The sequence below is a fragment of the Ranitomeya variabilis genome, chromosome 4 (genome assembly GCF_051348905.1).
Source record: "Ranitomeya variabilis isolate aRanVar5 chromosome 4, aRanVar5.hap1, whole genome shotgun sequence".
In the NCBI taxonomy this organism is placed as follows: domain Eukaryota; kingdom Metazoa; phylum Chordata; class Amphibia; order Anura; family Dendrobatidae; genus Ranitomeya; species Ranitomeya variabilis.
Genome location: NC_135235.1, coordinates 589,217,871 through 589,241,822, shown reverse-complemented (window position 1 = coordinate 589,241,822; position 23,952 = coordinate 589,217,871). Strand labels below are relative to the sequence as shown.

The 23,952-nt window shown below is 43.5% G+C and overlaps 1 protein-coding gene and 1 long non-coding RNA gene across 5 annotated transcripts in view; both read left to right on the top strand.

The window, feature by feature from the left end:
- Nucleotides 1–11,345, top strand: part of RTF2 (replication termination factor 2) — a 70,687-nt gene extending 59,342 nt beyond the window's left edge. Inside the window, exons 8-9 of one of the 4 annotated variants that reach the window (XM_077253148.1) lie at nt 365–448; nt 10,392–11,345. In XM_077253148.1, the coding sequence (XP_077109263.1) occupies nt 365–448; nt 10,392–10,570 (263 nt within the window). In that variant the 3' untranslated portion in view covers nt 10,571–11,345. The remainder of the gene's footprint in view (nt 1–364; nt 449–10,391) is intronic. The other 3 variants (XM_077253150.1, XM_077253149.1, XM_077253151.1) reach the window with 3 other exon arrangements.
- A 2,130-nt stretch (nt 11,346–13,475) lies between these two features.
- The window catches only part of LOC143765938 (uncharacterized), a 49,686-nt gene continuing 39,209 nt past the window's right edge, over nt 13,476–23,952 (top strand). The window contains exon 1 of the long non-coding RNA XR_013213484.1: nt 13,476–14,305. This is a non-coding gene — a long non-coding RNA (uncharacterized LOC143765938). The remainder of the gene's footprint in view (nt 14,306–23,952) is intronic.

The following is a 23,952-nucleotide window of genomic DNA, read 5'->3' as shown; positions in this document are numbered from 1 at the left end:
GAACAGCATGGCTCCATCTACTGTGTAGTGGCCGCTCCCCAGTGCTGCAGCTCTACTACTATACGACTCAAGAGATGCCGTTCTGTAGGAACAGCCACTACATAGTAGACGGATTTGTGCTGTTCTCTTGAGATATACTCCAGATACGCTATAAGTAGTGGACAACCCACTTAAAGGGATTTTTCATTTTTGTTCGTTTATAAAAGCAGGAAATGGTTCTTTGCAGCTGCACCAAAGGGGAAATTAAGCACAGTACAGTTTGTCAGTACACAGACTCCCGGGGTGCCTAACATTACAATCCTGGATGCAGCTCTCCAGTGGTTAACCTCCTCTAAGTTCTTTTATTTTTCTTTTTTCCCGGTAGCTGCAGGACCCTCAGGGATAACAAATGGAAGCAAAATCAACTCAAGGGACAAAATCAGTTTTGTGTCCAGTACTGAATCCACCGGTAAGTGTTAAAACTAAACTAGTTTCATTACCCAGAATTTCTGATACGCCACCACCTAAAGTTGTCAGACTAACTAGGCTGAATTCTTCCGGTGATCGCTGCTTGTTCAGGGTTTTGTAGAAACTACACTAGCATCCCAAATTAAGAAGGGTTCCAATAATTCCACAAGACTAAGTAACAGCAAAAAATGGGAACTAAAACTTAACGTTAATATTATTAAAATTATATATTAAAACTCAATGTATATGTAGTGGCAGCATAGGAACATAAAGCATAAGCATCTGCTGCTTATTTGCTCTATGGTGATTAACCTTGACATTATTATATCTATCTAGCAGCCTGTTGCAGCCTTGAATGTGGTTACAGACTGACTGCATTTATTCTCTTCTTGCAGATTTCTATTGATTTCCTTATGATATTGTGACCGACATTGAGATAACTGCATTTATTTAGCAATCTGTTATGTTTTGATTGCACATTTACACAGATTAATGAACAGCTTGTGATTGTTTTCATTGTATGATCTACCCTTTTTGAATGAATTCACACTCTTTGGTTCTAATATACTCTGTCTTGTTTATATGTTTCACCAGGCGACCACTTTTTAATCATGTATATTAAATGTTAAGTTTCAGTTCCCATTCGTTGCTGTTACTTTGTTCAGGGTTTGCTATTCTCATTTGTATTCTATAGATCAGGTATTCCTACATCAGTCATCTGTTATAGAAAAAACTATCTGCCTCCCCCCCCACCCCCCGCCCCGCAGCATTATTGTAGCATAGCTAAGATGTGAGTGAGTGTCTGGCTTCAAACTTGCTGACTTTCAGCCAGCAGAATAGTGAGTACAGCTCTGGAGTATAAGGGTACGTGCACACTTTAAGTTCTTCCTTATTTTTCAAGACTTCTGCCCTTCTCCCTGGCAGCTAGATATCGGCTACTGGGCACAATCCTGAGTGATGACCACCCATTCTTGTGTCATCGGTGCTTGGAGTTTATCACAATTTTTGTGTTATGTTTGTCATCAAACTTTTTTAGGTTTGATCACCGGTTCTCAATGAGATTAAGATCTGGGAAGTTTCCTGCTCATGGACACAAGTTCAATGTTTTGATCACCGAGACACTTAAAGTTATCACTTTTGCCTGGTGAGAAGGTCTCCATCTTGCTGGAAGAGAAGCTGCTCTTTCAGGATGTTAGATCCCATTCTTTATTCATGGCCGTGTTCTAAAGCAAAACTGAGATTGAGCCCCCTCCGTGGATGAAAAGCCCCCACACATCAATGGTCTCAGGATGCTTTACTGTTGGCATGGCTCTGGACTCATGGTAGCGCTCACCTTTTCTTCTGTGGTCAATTATTCTTCCAGATGTCCCAAACAGTCTGAAAGGGGCTTCATGAGGGAAAATAACCTTTACCCCAGTCCTGTGCAGTCCAATTTCTGTACTGTTTGCAAACTTATTTTCTCTGATGAGTTTTTCTCACGGTGCTAGCAGGGATCTCACCGAGGTCACAGCAGTTCGGCTCTGTTGGGAACGCAGCCTCAGTGACCGGAGGTAACCTCAATGACGTCACCGCCGGTCACTGACGCCATGCTCGCAGCAGTTCAGTCAGCAGTGGTTCTCAGCCTGGATGGTCGCATCTTGGCACCGTCCAGGTTGAAAACTGTTTTTCTCCTTCGCCTCATTGGAGGACACAGACCGTGGGTGTTATGCTGCTGCTGCCACTAGGAGGCTGACAGTAAGTTAAAACAAAAAGAGTTAGCTCTTCCTCTTCTGGCTCCCAGAGAACCAGTTCTTGCTTAGTGTCCGTAGGAGGCACACGGACGGGTCTGCTCTTCAGTACCAAAAACTCTTTATTATTTTACTTTTCAATTTTGACTTGTTACGTTTTTGATTTTTATTTTTTCCACGGACGAATGGGGCGACGCATCCTTTCAAGGTTCCAATCTCCCCGAACCATCAATAGGCGAGCACGGAGTGTCGCCTCCCGTATCCTCTCCTGCGACGTGGGATGCCACGCCTGAGCTGATTCTTAGGGGCGACGGGACCCTTCAAGGGCACCGATCTCCCCACACCTTCAACGGACGAGCACATGGAGTGTCGCCTCCATATACCCTCTTCCGCAGCTAGGCCTATTGCTGGACATTCAGCCCTGTCCCATCCTAGGTGATTAACCCTTTGGATGTACAGAGGCCCACCTCGTGGTGTCTGAGCAGCCCCCACTGCACCACCACTGTTAAAGCGGATGGTACAAGGAGGCGGACGGTCCCTCTCCACCTCCCTATTAAAGGGATGGTGGATTGAGGGTGATCCCTTTATCCCTGCACCGTCCAAGACCAGCAGCGGCAGCAAGTGGACTTCAGCACCTGCCGCATGCTGTGTTACCTGCCACCTGGCAGCTTCTCCGGGTAAGTGCCGGGGCTGGAGGGCTCTGGACAGGCGGTCTGGGGCAACGCTGACGAGGGGGCTCGTTCTGGCAGCGAGGGCACACTTCTGTATCCCTTTTTCCATCGGCGCTGGGCGGCTAGAAAAAATTTTGCCCCCGGCTTTGGCCGATGTGTAGGCCGCATCCCGGAAGCACTATGGCGCACTAAGGAGGCTCCGTCCACTTTTCTGGCGCTTCTCGCTTGGGATAAGAGCACTCGCTTTTCTCGCCATAATCCCCCCCCCCCCCCCCCCCAACGCCCCTTCACTCAACCCCTGGTAAGGCTCCCGCCGGCTGCAGAAATTTAGGTCCCGGCTTGGGCCTATTCATGGACGTCACGAGGCTCCGCCCACTAAATGACATTGTGGCTGTGGCTCCGCCCCGTATTGGCACCTCTCGCTTTATGGGAGACTTTACCACCTCTGCAATTCCCGGTGGCCATCTTGGTCCACCCGGACGGGTCACACAGGGGCGACGGCTTTGCATTACAGGAGCACAACCACTCCGCACAGGACCTGGCAGGCAACTCTTAGCGCAAAAACATTGCGATAATCCAATGCGGACTCCAGGAACATCAGTACCCAGGTAAGGAAGCAGTGCTCTCTCCCCCTGCAGTTTCCCCCTGTAGTATTTCCCGGTCTTAAAGGCGCCATGACACCTTGTCACGGTCCAAGCTCCCATAGGGTCTAATAAGACTAGAAGTCTTATTTAATTTGCAAAGCCTGCGACCTCAAATGTGTTCAGGAGCCCTCCGCCGCCCCAATCCCAGTGTACCTAGTTCCCCTAAGTGGGCTGCGTCACTGTAGCAATCCATGGCTTTTCTGGCCAAAGAGATTGAATCCCTCCATGATTCCTCTGTGGATCGGAGCGTGAGCAGGTCTGATATAAATGGATCCTCTCCTACATGGGAGTCATCGGCTAGCAGTGGCCTCAAGTATTCTAGAAACGTACAGGCGTCTAGAAATCAGATTTGTGGTACGAATACCCGAGCAATCTTGGTCCTTGGTATACATGAGCTCTGTTTCTCTCTCTCCCTCACCAGAGATTTGCAGAACAAGACTGAGTTTGAATTGGATGTTTTCCCGGATCTGCACTCGCCAGAGTTCCAGAAAATGGGGGACTCTCTTATTGAGACCGTCAATCAGACTCTTAAGGTTGACGAGGATTCCGGTTCAGTCCCCGAACACACAGTCCCTTCAAGAGGACTAATCACCCTCATACAGCGTTTACCATTCACCTGGTGGTCCGGGTTATACTTAACCGGCGCTGAGAGTGACCTGATAAACGCCTCACAGGTCAGAAGCTTCTCGTGCGAGGTACCCCCTGTTTCAGCTGATCTGCGGAAAGATTGAGCTGAATCTCCTGCTGTGAACCCGACAGTATTTTGTCTGGTATTCAGAATGCTTCTATCCTAGCCGGATGGATCTTCACCACGGACTCTTCAGAGAATCTGACTCGCTCTGTCTTTGAGGCCTCGGGTTCAGCACTATCTATTGTTTGCCGCGGTGGGTGTAGCTAAAGCCATGGTCTCCTGGACGCCTCTTTGGATGCGGCTAGCTGTGCTCCACTATCAGCAGCCAAGGCCATCACGTTCAGAAGGACATTATGGCTCAGTGAATAGAAAACGGACTCTGTGTGCAAAAAGTCTCTGGCATCTCTTCCTTACTAGAGTGGCCGTTTATTTAGAGTGAAGCTTGTCTCTGATGCTACGCGAGGAAAGAGCAAATTTTTTCCGCAGCAAGGCTTAGATGTCTTTTTTTTTTTGGCGTCAACAACAAATCCTACTTCGGACACCACAGATTCACGAAAAGCTCAAAGGGTTTCTACTCGAACCTGTTTGAAGTTCGGTTATTACTTTGGCTGCATGTGGTCTTGGGATCAAAATCCCACCATAGTTTCTCGGATCTGCAGCACCCTTGGACAACAGTCCTGGGAAAGTGCTCTGACCCTGAGGCACCATTGGTTTCCCTGCAAAGGATGCATTGGATTAATGTGTCATGGGGTATTCTGTGGTACAGCCTCATTTTGCTGGGGCTGGGACCCCCGGACTGGTTTTCGTCACTGTCACAGGCCATGGCGTCACTAGTGACAGCGATACAGTCCCTTCATGATCTTTCCTCTATCAGTCAGGGTCTTCGCCAGCCTGACTCGGATGATTCCTCCATCTCTAACGCAGGGGAAATCCTTTCTCAGCACGTTGATTCAGTGGTTAGTACTACAGCTTTGCGGCGCTGGAATCTCGGGATCAGCTCCTACCAAGGATCATGCAAACTCGTCAGTAAAAGAGAAGCGTTTCTAGCATCCATCGACAACGGGATGCTTTCCTCCATATTCCGAATTTGCCCTCTCTAGACATTCCTGTTCTTCACCATTCCCGAACAGCATTTTCAGTTCACATAGTGCTCTCGAAAGTCATGACGGCCATCTCGTCCATCTTGCACTCTCGGGTCGTGATTGTGCTGCCCTACTCAGACGACCTCATTAGGGGCCGTCCTTCCAGGACTGCGCGAAGTGCCTTCGCATCACTGGCGATACTCTTCCTCACCGGAGCTCACTGATAAACGTATACAGGTCTTCCCTCGTTCCAGCCCAGTGGATATCCTTTTTAGGAATGACCCTGGATACCTCCGTGGGTTAGTGATTCTCCCTCAGGACAAGGTCCGAGCCCTTCAACAGGGAGCCCGCGCACTTAGCCACTCATCCCATCATTCTATCTGGTTTGCTGTGAAGGCACTGGGGAAAAATGGTGGCAGCAATTAAAGCGGTCTGTTTTCGTTCAGCTGCATCTCCGTCCCCTGCAGCTTGAACCCGTTCTCCCTCGATCGCCGGTGCCGCTTGCCCCGGCGGGTCAGGAAACCTCTCAAGTGGTGGACATTGAGGTCTTCTCTCTTCCAGGGAAAATTCTTTCTCACGGTTTAATGGCTAGTGGTGACTACCGATGCCAGTCTCCTTGGCTGGGGAGTAGTCTTCGTCACCTCATGGCTCAGGGGCGCTGGTCAACTCAGGAGTCGAGCCTTCCAATTAATGTCTGGGAAATCCGAGCAATCAGGATAGCTCTGCACCAGTTCCATTATCTCCTGGCGGGTCACCCCATCCGAATTCAATTGGACAAAGCCATGGCTGTCGCATGTATCAATCATTAAAGGGGGTAACCCGCAGCAGGGTGGCCATGCACGAGGTAGCCCATATTCTCTGATGGGCAGAGAGGAACCACTTGATATTTTCAGCAGTCCATATCCAAGGCATAAAAAAAAAAAAAAACTGGGCTTTTGACAGATATGTATTTGTTTAAGGACTTCGGACGTGGATCTGATGGCTTCAAGATTGAACGCCAAGATACTCCACTTCAGAGCTCGGTCTCGGGATCTCTAGACTTCAAGGTGCATGCACGGATCTCTCCGTGGCTTCAGTTTCGATTTCCATACGTGTTTTTTCTCCACTTTCTTTACTTCCGAGGGTCATCAGGAAAATCTAAGCGGAGGGGACTCCAGTAATCCTTGTCGCCCAGGCTTCGCCACGCTGGGTGTGATATGCAGATCTAGTGCAGAAAGTCGCCGATGTCCCGTGGCGACTGCCGGATCATCTAGATCTGCTCTGCCATTGTCCTTTTTTGAGAAATCGGGGACCCTGTGTTTAATAGCTTGACGGTTGAAGCCTACGAGCGATTTCAAGCTGGGTTCTGTCATCAGGGGTTTCCCACCATGATTAGCGTGGGAAGCCTGCATCAGCTAGCATCTATCAGCACACCTGATAACCTTTTTCCCCATGGTGCAGGCACCGCGGACGTCCTCATGTCTTCTCTGTTCCTTCAATTTTGGGAATTTCTCCAGACTGGTCTGGAATCAGGTTTGGCTCTCAGCTCTTTATCTGTTTTATTCCAGCGCAGGATTACTTCCATCCTGTAAGTGAGCATTTTCTTTCAGGGAGGCTCCCATGTGGTATTCCCCTATATAATGCCGTTAGAGGCCTGGGACCTTATATTGGTCCCGGGTGCTCTTTAGCAGACGCCTTTCGAACCGTTGCAGGAAGTCTCTGAAAGTCGTTTTTTCTTGTCGCAGTGATGTCTATCAGACAAGTCTCAGAGCTAGCCACTCTGTCCGGTTGAGTGCCTTTCCTGATTTTCTCCCAGGACAAGGTGGCCATCGAATCATCTACGTTCTCTGTTTTCCAAGGTGTTCGTGTCTTTCCACCTTTAACGAGGACTTTGTCCTTCTCTCTTTTTGTCCAGCAGCGGTACTTCGGGTGGAATGAGCTCCTCGCACCCTGGACGTAGTAAGGGCTCTCAGAAGGTGCATCTCAAAGACTGTGCCCTTCAGTAAGTCGGGCGCCCTATTTGTGCTTCCTGAGGGTCTCAGGTAGGGTTTAGCCGCTACAGGACCACAATACCAAATGGATTCACTTGGTTTTTCAGAAGTCCTACTGCATCAGAGACCAGCTTATCCCAGTGGGGATTAAGGCACACTCTAATCAGTCGGTGGATGTTCTTTTTGTGACATTCGGCATCAGGCGTCAGCAGAACAGGTCTGCAAGGCTGCAAATTGATACAGCCTACACTGTCAGACTTCTGCACATGCGGCCCCTTGCAGACGTATTCTGCAAGCGGCGGTAGCGCAACTTTGGTCAGTTGGTACATGGGGTTCGATCTGTGATGTGATTCCCCACCCAGGGACTGCTTTTGGATGTCCCACGGTCTGTGTCCCCCCCAATGAAACGAAGGAGAAATAGGGATTTTTGTGTACTCAACGTAAAATCCTTTTCTCCGAGCCAATCATTGGGGGACACAGCACCCACCCTGTTAATCTTTTGGCTTGCGTTTGTTTTTTCTTTAATTTGATGTGTTGTACTCTGATATGATGTTAATGATCTCCTACTGCTTTTGCACTGAACTGGTTCTCTGGGAGCCAGCAGGAGGGTGTATACTGCAGAGGAGGAGCTAACTTTTTGTTTCAACTTAGTGTCAGCCTCCTAGTGGCAGCAGCATAACACCCACGGTCTGTGTCCCCCAATGATTGGCTCGGAGAAAAGGATTTTACGGTGAGTACACAAAAATCCCTATTTCCCCCAGACATGGATTACGGCGTGGGTCAGAACGACAGACAGGTGAGGGAAATTGTAGTTTTTTGCTTTATTACAGAAGATGAGAGCTTCGGTGGATTAGGCGTTTGGTGAGTATCTGTGTTCTGTTATTTTTAAATAAAAAAGTTGTGTTTTTTTATTTCTAATAAAATATTTTATTTTGGCTGTGTCTTTATTTACAATTCAACTATAGGATTAGTAATGGATGGTTAGGTGTCTTGTAGACACCTCTCCATTACTGATCCGTGGGCTTTATGTCACCTGACAATACAAAGGTGACAGCAACCCCACTATTATGGACCCCACTTGCCATCACTACAGGGCAAGTTGGAAGAGCTGAATAAAGCGCTAGAATTTTTGCACCTAATAGATGTTCCTTTTCTGGGCAGCAGCGGGCTGCTATTTTTAGGCTGGGGGATTGCAATATCCTTGGCCCTTACAAGCTTGAGAATACCAGCCCCCAGATGTCTTCTTTAGCAAGGCTGGTTGTCAAAAATGAGAGGGACCCCACGCCGTTTTTTAAAATTATTTAAATTTAAAAAATATGGCATGGGGACCCCACTATTCTTGATAATCAGCCTTGTTGAAGCTGACAGCTGAGGGTTGTAGCCCCCAGCTGTGAGTTTTGCCTGGCTGGTTATCAAAAATACAGGGGAACCCACGCCGGGTTTTTTGAAATTATTTATTTACAGCACAAGAGCCGGCTAATGAATGCACCCATCAGCCACCCCTGTTCTCGCTCTTATTAGCGGCAGCAGGTGTTGGATGATGAGAGCTGTAGTCCCATCCACTGACACCAGTGACCGGAGGTAAACTTTATACGTCCGATCACAGCTGAGCGCTCATGCTGTCTTTTGACAGCGTGGGAACCGCGGCTCTCTGACCGGCGGGGATGATTTCACTGCCGATCAGAAGCTGTTTGCTGCACTGTCATGCACATGACAGCGCGACAAACACCCGGTGTTCGGGCAGCCAAACTCGAACAGTAACACGGACTTCCTCATGAAGTGCGTGTTCTGTGTCCATGCCCGAACAGTAGGTGTTTGGTACGGACACCAAACTTTACTGTTAGGGTTCTCCCATCTCTATTTATGATAATTAAGTGGAGCAATGAAAAAAACTTTGAATTTTGGGTCTATGGCCAGGAAACTGGGCAGATTTCAATCCCATTGACTGAAGCCACAGAAATTGTGATAAGCTCCAAGCACGGATCGGACAACATCAGTCAGGATTTGGCCCGGAAGCTGATATCCTTCCAGGAGGGAAGGGCAGAAAAATAAGGGACAACACTAAATATTGAGTCTTTACTTGATGATGAATTCATCATTAAAAATGTGAAAAATTTGTGAAATAATCATACTTAAGTAACCAGAGAAACTTCCGACTAAAACAGCTAAAACACTGAAGCAGCAAAGTGTGAAAACCAAAATTTGGATCAATTTCAAACCTTTTGGCCACAACTGTTCAGTGACTCCACCAGCAGAATAGTGAGTGCAGCTCTGGAGTACAATACAGGATGTAACTCAGGAACAGTACAGGATAAGTAATGTATGTACACAGTGACTCCACCAGCAGAATAGTGAGTGCAGCTCTGGAGTATAATACAGGGTGTAACTCAATATCAGTACAGGATAAGTAATGTAATATGTACACAGTGACTGCACCAGCAGAATAGAGAGTGCAGCTCTGGGGTATAATACAGGATGTAATTCAGGATCAGTACAGGATAAGTAATGTATGTACACAGTGACTGCACCAGCAGAATAGAGAGTGCAGCTCTGGGGTATAATACAGGATGTAACTCAGGATCAGTACAGGGTAAGTAATGTAATGTATGTACACAGTGACTGCACCAGCAGAATAGAGAGTGCAGCTCTGGGGTATAATACAGGATGTAACTCAGGATCAGTACAGGATAAGTAATGTATGTACACAGTGACTGCACCAGCAGAATAGTGAGTGCAGCTCTGGAGTATAATACAGGATGTAACTCAGGATCAGTACAGGATAAGTAATGTATGTACACAGTGACTGCACCAGCAGAATAGTGAGTGCAGCTCTGGGGTATAATACAGGATGTAACTCAGGATCAGTACAGGGTAAGTAATGTAATGTATGTACACAGTGACTGCACCAGCAGAATAGAGAGTGCAGCTCTGGGGTATAATACAGGATGTAATTCAGGATCAGTACAGGATAAGTAATGTATGTACACAGTGACTGCACCAGCAGAATAGTGAGTGCAGCTCTGGGGTATAATACAGGATGTAACTCAGGATCAGTACAGGGTAAGTAATATTACATTACTAATTATGTGTACAGTGAATTCATCAGCAGAATAGTGGTTTTATCTCTGGAGGATAATGCAGGATCAGTAATTACATGTATCCTTATGGTCGGTGATCGAGTATTCTTTATGATGTCTATAACTGCTTTGCTTCTTTCAGCAGAGTCCGGATCATCGGAGAAGGCTGTATCATCATCCTCTTCTGCCGCTAAGAGACCATTTTCCAGCACAGATAAGAAATCTGAAGCTTATAAATCCATCTTCACATCTCACAGCTCTGCCAAACGCACCAAGGATCAATCCTCCAACTGGGTCACCCACACGGCATATTACTTCTAACGAATCTTACACAACCTCGCCTCTACCACCCTGAGAATGGACATGTGTGTAAAGTGTGGGACCGTTATTGTGCTTTTCTTCTTATAGAACTCCCATTATTAAAGGGGCGATGGCCTCATGGCCACTTCTAATCTCTCGTACCTAATCAGTTCTTTTTCCACACCACTGTCTGCCATACACAGATATGGAAATGCCTACATGGCTTCTGGATGATTCACTAGCCAGGTTTTTAAAGGGGTAATCCACATTTTAACATAAGGGAAGGCATATGGGCTGGATCATATACTAGCAGCCAGAACAGGGCTCAGCTCTAAAGAGTCCACATACCTTCAGCTCTAGGCATCGTAGGACCAGTGCAGGAGATGGTTTTTTTATTTATTTTTTTTATGGCACAATCAAAACTGCACCTTAAAATTGCACATGGCATTATCACAAATTTCTGTGATTTTGCTTTGTTTTTGTTTTGTTTTTTTGTGAAAAGAGTTTATTTTATGACTTTCACCTGTAAACCTGTATGGCCAAGAAAAGCATTGCAAAAGTGCTGCAAAACCGCACAGAATTTCCTGATGTGATTTTTGACTCCGTGGGTAAAACCATAATTTCAATGACAATTTGACCCATGCCTAAGATTTTGTTACACTGAACGCTGCTGCCTCTTTACTAGATTCATAGGTCGCCTTGCCTCATAAATTCTAGGGATCTATGCTGGTTGAAGATGGAAAGTGGAGTTCCCCTTTAAAAGAATATAATTAAAGATGTGGCTCCTGTAATCTCATTACCTGGTTCTGTTGTCTGTTATTACTGAGAAACACAAGATATGGTAAAGGCCCCGTCTCACATAGCGAGATCGCTAGCGAGATCGCTGCTGAGTCACAAGTTTTGTGACGCAACAGCGACCTCCATAGCGATCTCGCTATGTGTGACACGTACCAGCGATCAGGCCCCTGCTGCGAGATCGCTGGTCGTGTCGGAATGGCCTGGACCTTTTTTTGGTCGCTGAGGTCCCGCTGACATCGCTGAATCGGTGTGTGTGACACCGATCCAGCGATGTCTTCACTGGTAACCAGGGTAAACATCGGGTTACTAAGCGCAGGGCCGCGCTTAGTAACCCGATGTTTACCCTGGTTACCAGCGTAAATGTAAAAAAAAACAAACAGTACATACTCGCCTTTCGGTGTCCAGGTCCCTTGCCGTCCGCTTCCTGCTCTCACTGACTGCCGGCCGTACAGTGAGAAGTGAGAGCACAGCAGTGACGTCACCGCTGCGCTCTGCTCTCAGTGTACGGCCGGATCTCAGTCAGAGCAGGAAGCAGACGGCAAGGGACCTGGACACCGAAAGGCGAGTATGTACTGTTTGTTTTTTTTTACATTTACGCTGGTAACCAGGGTAAACATCGGGTTACTAAGCGCGGCCCTGCGCTTAGTAACCCGATGTTTACCCTGGTTACCCGGGTGCTGCAGGGGGACTTCGGCATCGTTGAAGACAGTTTCAACGATGCCGAAGTCGTTCCCCTGATCGTTGGTCGCTGGAGAGAGCTGTCTGTGTGACAGCTCCCCAGCGACCACACAGCGACTTACCAACGATCACGGCCAGGTCGTATCGCTGGTCGTGATCGTTGGTAAATCGCTTAGTGAGACGGGGCCTTTAGATACACCGCTCAGCAGACACCTCCATGTACACGGTATCACACGATAGGCTTAGTTACAGCGGTTAAGGGGGCAATATCGCATGATGGTCTCTCATGATTAGAATATTGTGTTAGATCAAATGCCAGAGAAGTCACGCTCTGTTGCTTTGTTGTAGTACATCATTGTGGACACTAGGTGGGGCAGTGATATTTACTTATATACAGCTTTCTTTTATATCCGGGTCTGCATTGGTAATTACCAGGTCTCCCGCTGTTGCAGAGCTACACCTCCCAGCATGCTCTAACAGAAGCAGGTTGTGACTGCATGCCAGGACTTATAGTTTTGTAAAAGCTAAACCCCATTACTTTATTCTTATTGAAAAATGACCAAGTATGGGATTGACAAGGCTACGCTTAAGTGGATTCATAATTGGCTCACTGATCGTACTCCGAGTGGTTGCACATCCAATTGGAAGAGTGTTGCAAGTGGGTACCACAAGGCTCTGTCCTGGCCCCAGTGTTTAACAGTTTTATAAATGATACAAGATAAGGGATATGACGGTAAACTAACCAAATTTGCAGATGATGCAAAGCTAGGAAGGATAGCTAATAGAGAAGTCAGAAAAAGGATTCAGAAGGATCTAGATAAGCTTGAACAATGGGCAGCGACTAATAGAATGGTTTTTAACGGAGAAATGCAAGTTTCTACATCTGGGTAAGAAAAACAATAACATTACATCTACAGAATGGGAGGAATAGAACTAAGCAACAGCACATGTGAGAAAGACTCGTGTATACTAATAGATCACAGACTGCACATGAGTCTACAGTGTAATGCAGCAGAAAAAAAGGCAAATACAGTTCTAAGATGTATAAAGAGAAGCATACAGTCTACTCTACACCTCCTTGGTCAGGCCTCATCTGGTATAATGTGTCCAGTTCTGGACAACACATTTTAAAAAAAGACATAGAAAAACTGGAGCAAGTTCAGAGAAGAGCGACCAGGATGGTGAGTGGACTGCAAACTACGTCCTATGAGGACCGATCAAAGGATCTGGGAATGTTTAGCTTGAAAAAAAAGAAGGCTAAGAGACTTATTAGCTATCTACAAATATCTGAAGGGCTGTCACAATGGAGAAGGATCATCCTTATTCTCATTTGCACAAGGAAAGACTAGAAGCAGTGGGATGAAACTGAAAGGGAAAAGATACAGATTAGATAGAAAAAACTTTTTGACAGGGTGAGTGGAACAGGCTGCCACGAGAGGTGTGGTGAGTTCTCCTTCCAATGGAAGTCTTCAAACAGAGGCTGCACAAACATCTGTCTGAGATGGTTTTGATCAGGGGTCTCAAACTGCATTCCTCAAGGGCCACAAACAGGTCATGTTTTCCGGATTTCCTTGTATTTCACAGATGATAATTTAATCACCTGCACAGATAATGATTCCAGCACCTTGTGCAGTGCTAAGGAAATCTTGAAGACACGCGTGGTTTGCGGCCCTCGAGTAATACAGTTTGAGACCCCTGGTTTAGATGATCCTTCGCTGTATTGAGCAGGGGGTTAGATATGATGACCCAACTTTTAACATTCTATGATCCATGCACTGATACCATTCATGATGGGGATAGAAAGTCGTGTGTTCTTTGATGGTCACACACTAATATTCAAGTTGATAAAAAAAAAAAATTGTGCACACCCCTAATTGTAGAATCTAACACACTGGTACTCCTATTGAAAATCTACAACTCCTAGAATGTCTTGCAAGCTGCAATGAGCTGTGAGTCCGCACTTCCTCCTATAACCACCGGATGGCAGCATAATGCTATATATTGCTATCCGCTCTGTGCCCTCATTATCTGGCACTTATGGGGAACGCTGCTTTCCAGTTTTTGGTTTATTTTTTCCCTGATATGACCTTATTGCATCGCTGACAACACAAACACCCGCCATATGCGTTATTTATTTCTACATTACTTCCCATTATCGGCTGTGGATGATTCATCCAATGACTGGAATCATTATTGACACAACACGCAGGAACTGTCTCCAGAAGCCACTGACTCAAGGAGACGTCTGAGCAGCGGCCATTCCTTCCGCCGTCTAACGAGGTATTACTCAGGGCTTTATGCAACAAGGTGCAGACGACTGACTCACTCTCGCAGGTGATCTGGGTCAGGACATTGCTGAAGAAAATGAGGCCTCAAGAAGTACTGCAGCAGCTGTAGTTGTAGGGCTCAGACTACAGGTTGACGATATTTTCATAGTATGTTAATATATATATTTATGACCTTGTGTCTCTATAGCTGGCAGCCTCCATATAGGACTACAATCACGGATGTGACCTGGGATTATGGCTTTTACCCTGAACTTCCAAGATTGGGCCTGAGCTGCTGCTATATAGACTTAGATACACCGACGTAGACAGTATCACAAGCTAAGCTTAGATACACAGCTCAGCAGAAAGTGATGACTACATGCTGCGTATCAGGAGGTGTGTGCCCGACGCTAGAGGCCCATTGTAAAAAATAAAAAAAAATCTGCAGAACTTTTAATTTAATTATTCCGAGAAGTCATTAATGATTACAGCAATACATACAATTTATTATTAATTTTAGTAACTTCTTGGGAAAAAAATAAATCATGCACTTTAAAAAAAAAAAAAAAGTACGAGAGTCTCTGTGCCGCATAACCAATGTGTTACCCTAATACTAAGGCGCATTATGATTATAGCGATACCATTTTTGTGTGTCTTACTGCTTTCTATCCCCATCTTCATCATTACTTGTGTTGATTTGGGGGAATATACAATTTTTTGTTTACTTTTTATTAATTTTTTTGAGTGGGAGGAATTCTCTCCCTCTCTCTAACCGCATAGATGGTGCACTTGCAACTGACTGCAGCATCTAAGGCATTAAATGGCCAGAATCAGAGGTTTCCCCATGGATCCTGGATGTTACAGTAGGAGTCAATTGCCACCGGGATCCCAAGGTGACCAGAAGCTGTGCCTTGTGCAATCACCATGATGGACAGTTGTGCTTTGCTTGTCTTAAAGGGTTAAGCCCATCTTCATAGATGAATATTGTTGTAAAAAGCCAAGCAATTTTGTAATTGACTGCTTATTAAAATTCGCAGCCTTTCTTGAGATATTAACACACTTGTTTGCTGCTAGTTGCCTGGGAGACCGACCACTGTTGCTGTCAAGCTTTTAAGCACTGTGCTGAAACTGGCCAGGACTGAGAGGTATCTGCATGCTCCAGAGATCTTTACCAGCTTCAAAACAGTGCTTACAAGCTCAAAAGAAAAGAGCTTGTAAGCGCTGTGCATGTTCCACTCTAGCAACAGTGGTTGGTTTCCAAGGCAACAAGCCGTAAACAAAAGAGAAAAATTTTAATATCTCAAGAACGGCTGCAAATTTTAATAAGCAGTAAATTGTAAAATTGCTCGCATTTACAAGTACTATGCGACAATATTCATTTATGATGGAGGTAAATAATCGGTATGAAATGTATACTGACCAGATGGAGGGTCAAAGTACACCATTTAGGCCTCTGCCGAATGGGGGCCTTTAGGAACGTTAATGTATATGCCAGGAGCTTTTCCCAGCATGCATGTACTGCTAAATACAAAAACACAGTGAGCACTTAGTCTTAGATACATCAGGTCAGCAGACAGTATCACTTGTTAATGACTTGGATACATGAGCTCAGAGGACAGTATCAAATATTAGGATTAAAGACACTGGGTCAGAAGAGAGGATCTCGCATAATAGGTTTAGATACACTATATGAGAAAAAGGGTTGCACAGAATAAGCTTAGATACATAGATCCCCAGAAGGTATGACACAGGACAGGCTTAGATACATGGATCAGCAGTAACTATGACACAGGATAGGCTTAGATACATGGATCCGCAGAAGGTATGACACAGGATAGGCTTAGATACATGGATCAGCAAAAGGTATGACACAGGATAGGCTTAGATACTGTACATGGATCCACAAAGTATGACACAGGATAGGGTAAATACTGTACATGGATCTGCAGAAAGTATGACACAGGATAGGCTTAGATACATGCATCTGCAAAAGGTATGACACAGGATAGGCTTAGATACATGGATCAGCAGACAGTATGACAGGATATGCTTAGATACATTGTTCAGCAGTAAGTATGGCAGGATAGGCTTAGATGCATGGATCCGCAAAAGGCATGACACTGGATAGGCTTAGATGCATGGATCCGCCGAAGGTATGACCCAGACTAGGCTTAGATATATGGATCAGCAGGAAGTATGACACAGGATAGGCTTAGATGTATGGATCAACAGTAAGTATGACCGGATAGGCTTAGATACATGGATCACCAGTAAGTATGACCGGATAGGCTTAGATGCAAGGATCAGCAGACAGTATCACAGTGGACAGGCTTAGATACAGCAGCACTGTAGACTTCTATGGATCTTTTGCACTACTGGCAGCAGTGTGCTCCCGGCTCGGTGCTGGTGTTGGCTGCGGCCATTGTTTGGGAGCAGCGCGTCCTCTGTTCCTTTCTGTGGAGCTCTTCTCCCATCATCACCTCGGATGGTGGCGTTGTCGGCCCCGGGGCGCTCCATTGTCAGCAGCCGTGTTTATCTTCACAGTAACACTTAAACTTGTTTGTGTAACTCATTATTATCATTTTATGTTCAGTTTTTTTTCTCCGCCTTCTCAATGTAACCTGCAATTATAAAAATAACTACGCTCCTTTCAAGGAAGGCACAAGCTACTCGAGTCTGCACTGAAAGAAATATTTGGAAAATAGTTTATTAAAGTTTTTTTTATACATGTGACCCTCATTTATCTTTAACCCATTCACACCTTAGCCAAATTTAGTTTTCCCCATTGGGTTTTTTCCTTCCCTTTTTCCAAAACCCATAAGAATTTTTGGGACAAAATGTACGGTAGTTTAGAATGACACCATTTTTTTATTACCATGTGATGTGCTGGACAAAAGGGAGGAAAATTCCAAGTTGGTTAAAAGAAAAACAGCAATTCTGCAATTGTTTTTTACTTTTGTCTTTACACTGTTCAATGAAAATGAGCTGGTAACATGATTGTCCCCTGGGAAGTAAGATTACTTTACTTGTAAAGTTTTTTCTTATTTAATAGAAATTGAACATTTAAAAATTCCTATTGGAGGACTAATGTTTTCATTTATGCCATTTTAGGGAAAATATATTTTGAATGTCACTTTTTTTGGTGGGTGGAGCAAAAACTCAAAAATGGCAATGTTGTTTTTGTTTTTGCTTGATCGCTTTTACCGTATATGTCAAATGAGTTTCCTTATTTATAGATTTTATTTTTATAGACTCTCCAATTTTTTTTGTATGTATTTTCAACTATGCAATTATGGAAAAGGGGGTGATTCAAATGTTTTTTTTAGATTAATATATATATATATATATATATATATATATATATATATATATCATTTGCATTAAATGTAACTCAACTTAATAGCAAACATTGGAGATTTTAACCCATATTCAAAATAGCCAAATTTAGATGTAGGGGGTACCAGCAGACAGTAAATAATCCTATAACTACAGACAAATATCATATAATATAGTTTTAAAAAATGAAGCTGCACGTGAAACGCGCGTCGAGGTAAGGGGCAGTGTTGCCCTTTCTGCATGATGTGTAGCGTTGGGGCCATATATATTTAGGGTCTGGTTACATCATTACTCATTATAGGTGCTGTATAGTTTCCTTGTTCCTATAAATAGTGCAAACTATAGTTCTATGCCTTCATTATTTTGTTATGGGCGATTTTTTGTATATTTTCATGCTATTAAATATCAAAGCACACTGCCCGTTTTCCTTCTATTTGGGTTTTTTGTTTGTTTGTTTTTTAAACTTTTTTTGCCTTTCGTACTTGTGTTTAAAAAATTTTTTTATGAATAAAGTTTTCATATTATTTGTAAAAGAATCTTATTATACTTTATTATATGTGATATGGTGGTAGTTATAGGGTAACCATGAGGAACTTTTTTTATTCTGCCATACCTCAGTTTGGCAGTTTATAGGGAACCTGACTGTCTCCTATGACACCCGGCCTGTGACTTGGCTCTACAGTAGCACCAACATGGCAGTCCTGTCAATCCATCGGCCAAGGGTATTCGGGCAGGATCACTTGCCTTAAATGCCACTGTCAGAGATTGTCAGCAGCACTTAAGGGGTTAAACACTACAGATCAGAAAAAACTCTGGTTGCTGCTGTTATCCAGCATCTGCCTAGTGTGCTGCAGACTCATCTCCTGAGCCTGCTGCATTCACGTACAATTTGAGTACATCTTGCATCGGGAAGGTGGTCATGTACTTTTATAAGAATGAGGGTGCCCCAATATACACCATGTTCCAAATTATTATGCAAATTATATTTTTCTCGGATTTTCCTAAATGGGCGGTGCAAATGACAGTCAGTCTAATAAAAGTCATCACCCGTTTGATTATATATCAGATTTTTTTGAAAAAAACTCCCAATGATAACAGTATAATCTCCAAAATGAATAAAAACTCAAAATGCACTGTTCCAAATTATTAGGCACAGTAGAATTTCTAAACATTTGATATGTTTTAAAGAACTGAAAATGCTCATTTGTGGAATTTGCAGCATTAGGAGGTCACATTCACTGAACAAAAAAGCTATTTAACGCCAAAACATCCCAACAGGCCAAGTTACATGTTAACATAGGAACCCTTCTTTGATATCACCTTCACAATTCCTGCATCCATTGAGTTTCTGCCTGTATTTCTTTGCATGAAGTTAGAATAGCCTCCCAGAGCTGCTGTTTTGATGTGAACTGCCTCCCACCCTCATAGATCTTTTGCTTGATGATACTCCAAAGGTTCTCTATAGGGTTGAGGTCAGGGGAAGATGGTGGCCACACCATGAGTTTATCTCCTTTTATGCCCATAGCATCCAATGACTCAGAGGTATTCTTTGCAGCATGAGATGGTGCAATGTCAGCATGAAGATGATTTTGCTCCTGAAGGCACGTTTCTGCTTTTTATACCATGGAAGGAAGTTGTCAGTCAGAAACTCTATATACTTTGCAGTGGTAATTTTCACACCTTCAGGAACCTTAAAGGGCCCTACCAGCTGTTTCCCCATGATTCCGACCCAAAACATGACTCCTCCACCTCCTTGCTGACATCGCAGCCTTGTTAGGACATGGTGGCTATCCACCAACCATCCACTACTCCATCCATCTGGACCATCCAGGGTTGTTCGACACTCATCAGTAAACAAGACTGTATGAAAATTAGCCTTCATGTATGTCTGGGCCCACTGCAACCATTTCTGCTTGAGAACACTGTTTAGGAGTGGCCGAATAGTAGGTTTATGCACCACAGCAAGCCTTTGAAGGATCCTACACCTTGAGGTTCAAGAGACTCCAGAGGCACCAGCAGCTTCAAATATCTGTTTGCTGCTTTCTAATGGTATTTTGGCAGCTGCTCTCTTTTCCTTTTCAATGATCTTTTTATTGAAAGTATTATAGGTACAGAAACAAGAAAAACAATAGAATGCAACAGTTTATAATTACCTTACAAGCAGCAAATATCCCACCCTGTTTTAATCCGAGCACAGCCGCACAAGGTTGTACTACAGAATGGAGTAATAAACAGTATTTTAACTAACTCCACAAGTAAGTAGCATTAATATGCAACAGTTTCATGTAGGAGTATGAAGACTTGAATTGCTGCTACTTTTAATCCAATGAATTTATCTGGCAGACACCTTCCTCATTATGCCTTTATCTGCATGAACTCTATCTGTGCTTTGTTTCAGTCACAAATCTCTTCACAGTATGATGATCACTCTTAAGTTTTCATGAAATCTCTAATGTTTTCATACCATGTCCAAGGCATTGCACTATTTAACGCTTTTCAGCAGCAGAGAGATCCTTATTTCCCATATTGCTTGAAACCTGTGGGCTGCTTAATAATGTGGAACATCATTTTTAAGTAGTTTTCCTTTTATTAGAATCACCTGGAAAACTAATTATCTCATGTGTTTAAGATTGATTTCAGTGATTCGTTGAGCCCTGACACAATACCATCCATGATTTTATTTGAAAAACAAAACAATTTATTCTTTATGACACTTTAATCCATTTTGCATAATAATTTGGAACACGGTGTAGAGCTCTAATACCCCCTGTACATTGCACACAGCCAATTCTGTAAATAGACAGAGTCCTATGGCTTCCATTGAAAACAAAGGGAGTCACAGTAGTCTGCATTCACTAGATCACTGGCGGACCAAGACAGAAAAGGGCCCATGTGCAAGAACAATATATGGGCCCTTTAAAAATAAGTCTGAATTTAAGGTAATACTTGTACCTTGAATGGTACTATTGACTTTGCACCTCATATTTTTAAGGGTTTTTTTGTAATATGTTTCATTGTGTATTGTCTTCATTTTTTAAGCAATATTTACAGAAGAAAACAATGTTAAAGGAAAATTCAATACACTTGCAATGTTTTCCTATTTTTTATTTTTTTACTTTTGTCAATTTATTTCCTTGAAGTATCAAATTATTATACATTTTAGAAATTACAGATTTTTATACTTTTTTTTTTTTTTACCTCGGTTGCCTTAAATAAGACTGAAAACATGAACGTGAGACAGCAGAAAACAGTGACACACACAGAGATCTATGAGTGTATCTGTCTCCCTTCTTATTAATATTATTTTTACATATTTCTATCCTTCAAAGAATTTTTTAAAGAAAAGAAAAATGGTGGAGAAATAAAATGGGTGCACCCCGCAGCCATGAATTACAGTGCGGGGACTTCAAAGACAAAACTTTATATTAAACATTATTCATTGTTCTTGGCTCCATCAATAACTCGTTGTTAGTGACGGCTTAATTTAATATTAGCTGTAGGCTGAAAACACACATGCAGGTTTTGATGCAGTTTTTTGAGCCAAAGCCAAAAAGAAGATCCAAAAGGAAGGAGATTTTTTTTAAATTCCCATTCCTTATAAATCAACCTCTGATTATGGCCCCAAAAAAGTATATAAAAGCTGCCATAAAAAAATAAAATATTTCAGCCCATAGAACCAGTAATGCTCCTATCAATAAGTTATATATGGTATCAAAACAATCAGATTTGACAAATGCGGATTTATCCAGTTGAATACAAAATTTAGCAAAACAACTGAGAATTTTTTTAAAAGGTTTGATGTAGGTAATATTTTTTTTGTCTATGGCCTATTTTCATTAAGACTCGTCCACATCGTAACATTGCTAACATTTTCCCTGGAATCTGCTAGAAGTTTTCATTTTTATTAATAAATAAATAAGGTGTATATATATATATATATATATATATATATATATATATATATATATATATATATATATATATATATTAAAATATAAATAAAAATTAATGTCAGAATTACAGGTTGAAAGCAGCGATAATTTGTTTGCAATAATGTAATTAAAGATATATGTAGATTAAGTATTCCATAGTAAAGTTGCCATCAGGTGGCGCTGTTTTAATGCTCTCTGTGACTGCAATGGCATTTTTGCAAGGAAATTCAAACCCTAAAACGATTCTTTAGTTTGAAAAATATTAAAAAAAAACAACCCTGTTTTTTATTTCATACATTTTACCACTTTATGTGTTGTTTAGTCTTAGTTAATTCATCCTACTGTCTGGATGCGGATTTAAAGACTAACTGTGTTGCACATTTACAGTAATAGTAGTATTAGTAGTAGTGTATTTTATGTTAATATATATTTTTTGCAATTGCAGAAGTTTATTTTCTACAAATTCTTGGAAACATTTGAACCGTTCGATATCTTGGGGGCCATGAAGTCCTTGCTGTAAAGTAACAAAGTTGAGAAGTTTGTCTGGGTGTCTTAATGGCAGCTGTGGGTGGGGTAGATTAGATAACATTAATAACGCTGCTTTACAGATCACTGGATAAACCTTGCCTGGAGCAGAGCTGCTAAATATATCAGTAGCTTCTAAAATTCCACATTTTATGTAAAAATCTATTCCATTAGTAATTACAGTATTCTGTTACATTTACTTTACTTTCACTGCTCAGTAGTGAACTTTATCCCTGGCAGATTGCATTTATATGGAAATCCTAAATTTATTAATTTCTCAGATTTTTTTTTTGCCTAGATTTTTCTCCAAATGGCGACCTCACAATATTTGATGGAACTGTTTTAATGGGAAACTGTCATTCAGGAGTTACCCTTATGACCCTTTGTGTCTGGTCAAGATCTTTGTAAAGGTTTAACCAGTAGTCAGTTATAGTACCACATACTGCATAAAAAGTTCTTTGAAAGAGAGCTTAATTTGTGCTGTATGCAACTGAAAGATCAGGGTGGGCCTAGACTTTTAAGGGCCCCATGCACAATAAATAGGTGTCAGACGTTAGATGGTTTGACCAATCCTTCGACTGGCGGCTATCTTCCCACAACCACTCCTGAGTTTCTCCCCCATCTATTACTGTATTCCTCCCCCAACTACTCCCGTGTTATTCCCCCAACTACTTCTGTGTTTCTCCCCAACTACCTCCTGTGTTTCTCCCCCAACTATTCCTGTATTCCTCCCCGACTACTCCTGTATTCCCCCCAACTACTACTGTATTCCTCACCCAACTAGTCCTGTGTTCTTCACCCAACTACTCCTGTGTTCCTCCCCCATCTACTCCTGTGTTCTTCCCCATCTACTCCTGGGTTCCTCCCCAATTACTTCTGTGTTCTCACCCAATTACCTCCTGTGTTCCTCCCCCAACTACACCTGTATTCCCCCCTTAATTACTACTGTATTCCTCACCCAACTAGTCCTGTGTTCCTCACCCAACTACTCCTGTTTTCCTCCCCATCTACTCATGTGTTCCTCCCCAATTACTCCTGTGTTCTCACCCAACTACCTCCTGTGTTTCTCCCCCAACTACCTCCTGTGTTTCTCCCCGAACTACCTCCTGTGTTTCTCCCCAACTACTCCTGTATTCCTCCCCAACTACTCCTGTATTTTCCCCCTCAGCTACTACTGTATTCTTCACCAAATTACTCCTGTGTTTCTCCCCCATCTACTCCTCTGGTGGCTATTTATCTCATTTTGAACAAAAGGAACAGCCATCCGAAAAATGGACTTGCTAGATCCTTCTGTTCTCTGACATAATCTGTCACAGGAGAGTCAGGAGACTTCATACACATTAGGCCGGTTTCACACGTCAGTGATTCCGGTACGTGAGGTGACAGTTTCCTCACGTACCGGAGACACTGACACACGTAGACCCATAAAAATCAATGCATCTGTGCAGATGTCATTGATTTTTTGCGGACCGTGTCTCCGTGTGCCAAACACGGAGACATGTCAGTGTTCGTGGGAGCGCACGTTTTACACGGACCCAATAGAGTCAATGGGTCCGCGTAAAACACGGACCTCACACGGACATTCTCCGTCTGGGGTCCGTGTGCGTGCAGAAGACAGCGCTACAGTAAGCGCTGTCCCCCCCACATGGTGCTGAAGCCGGTATTCATATCTTCCCTGTAGCAGCGTTTGCTATAGAGAAAATATGAAGAATAGTGTTAAAAATAAAGATCCATGTGTCCGCCGCCCCCCCACCCCCTGTGCGCCCCCCCGCTGGTCAGAAAATACTTACCCGCTCCCTCGCTCCTTCCTGGTCTGGCCGCGCCTCCTACTGTATGCGGTCACGTGGGGCCGATCATTTACAATCAT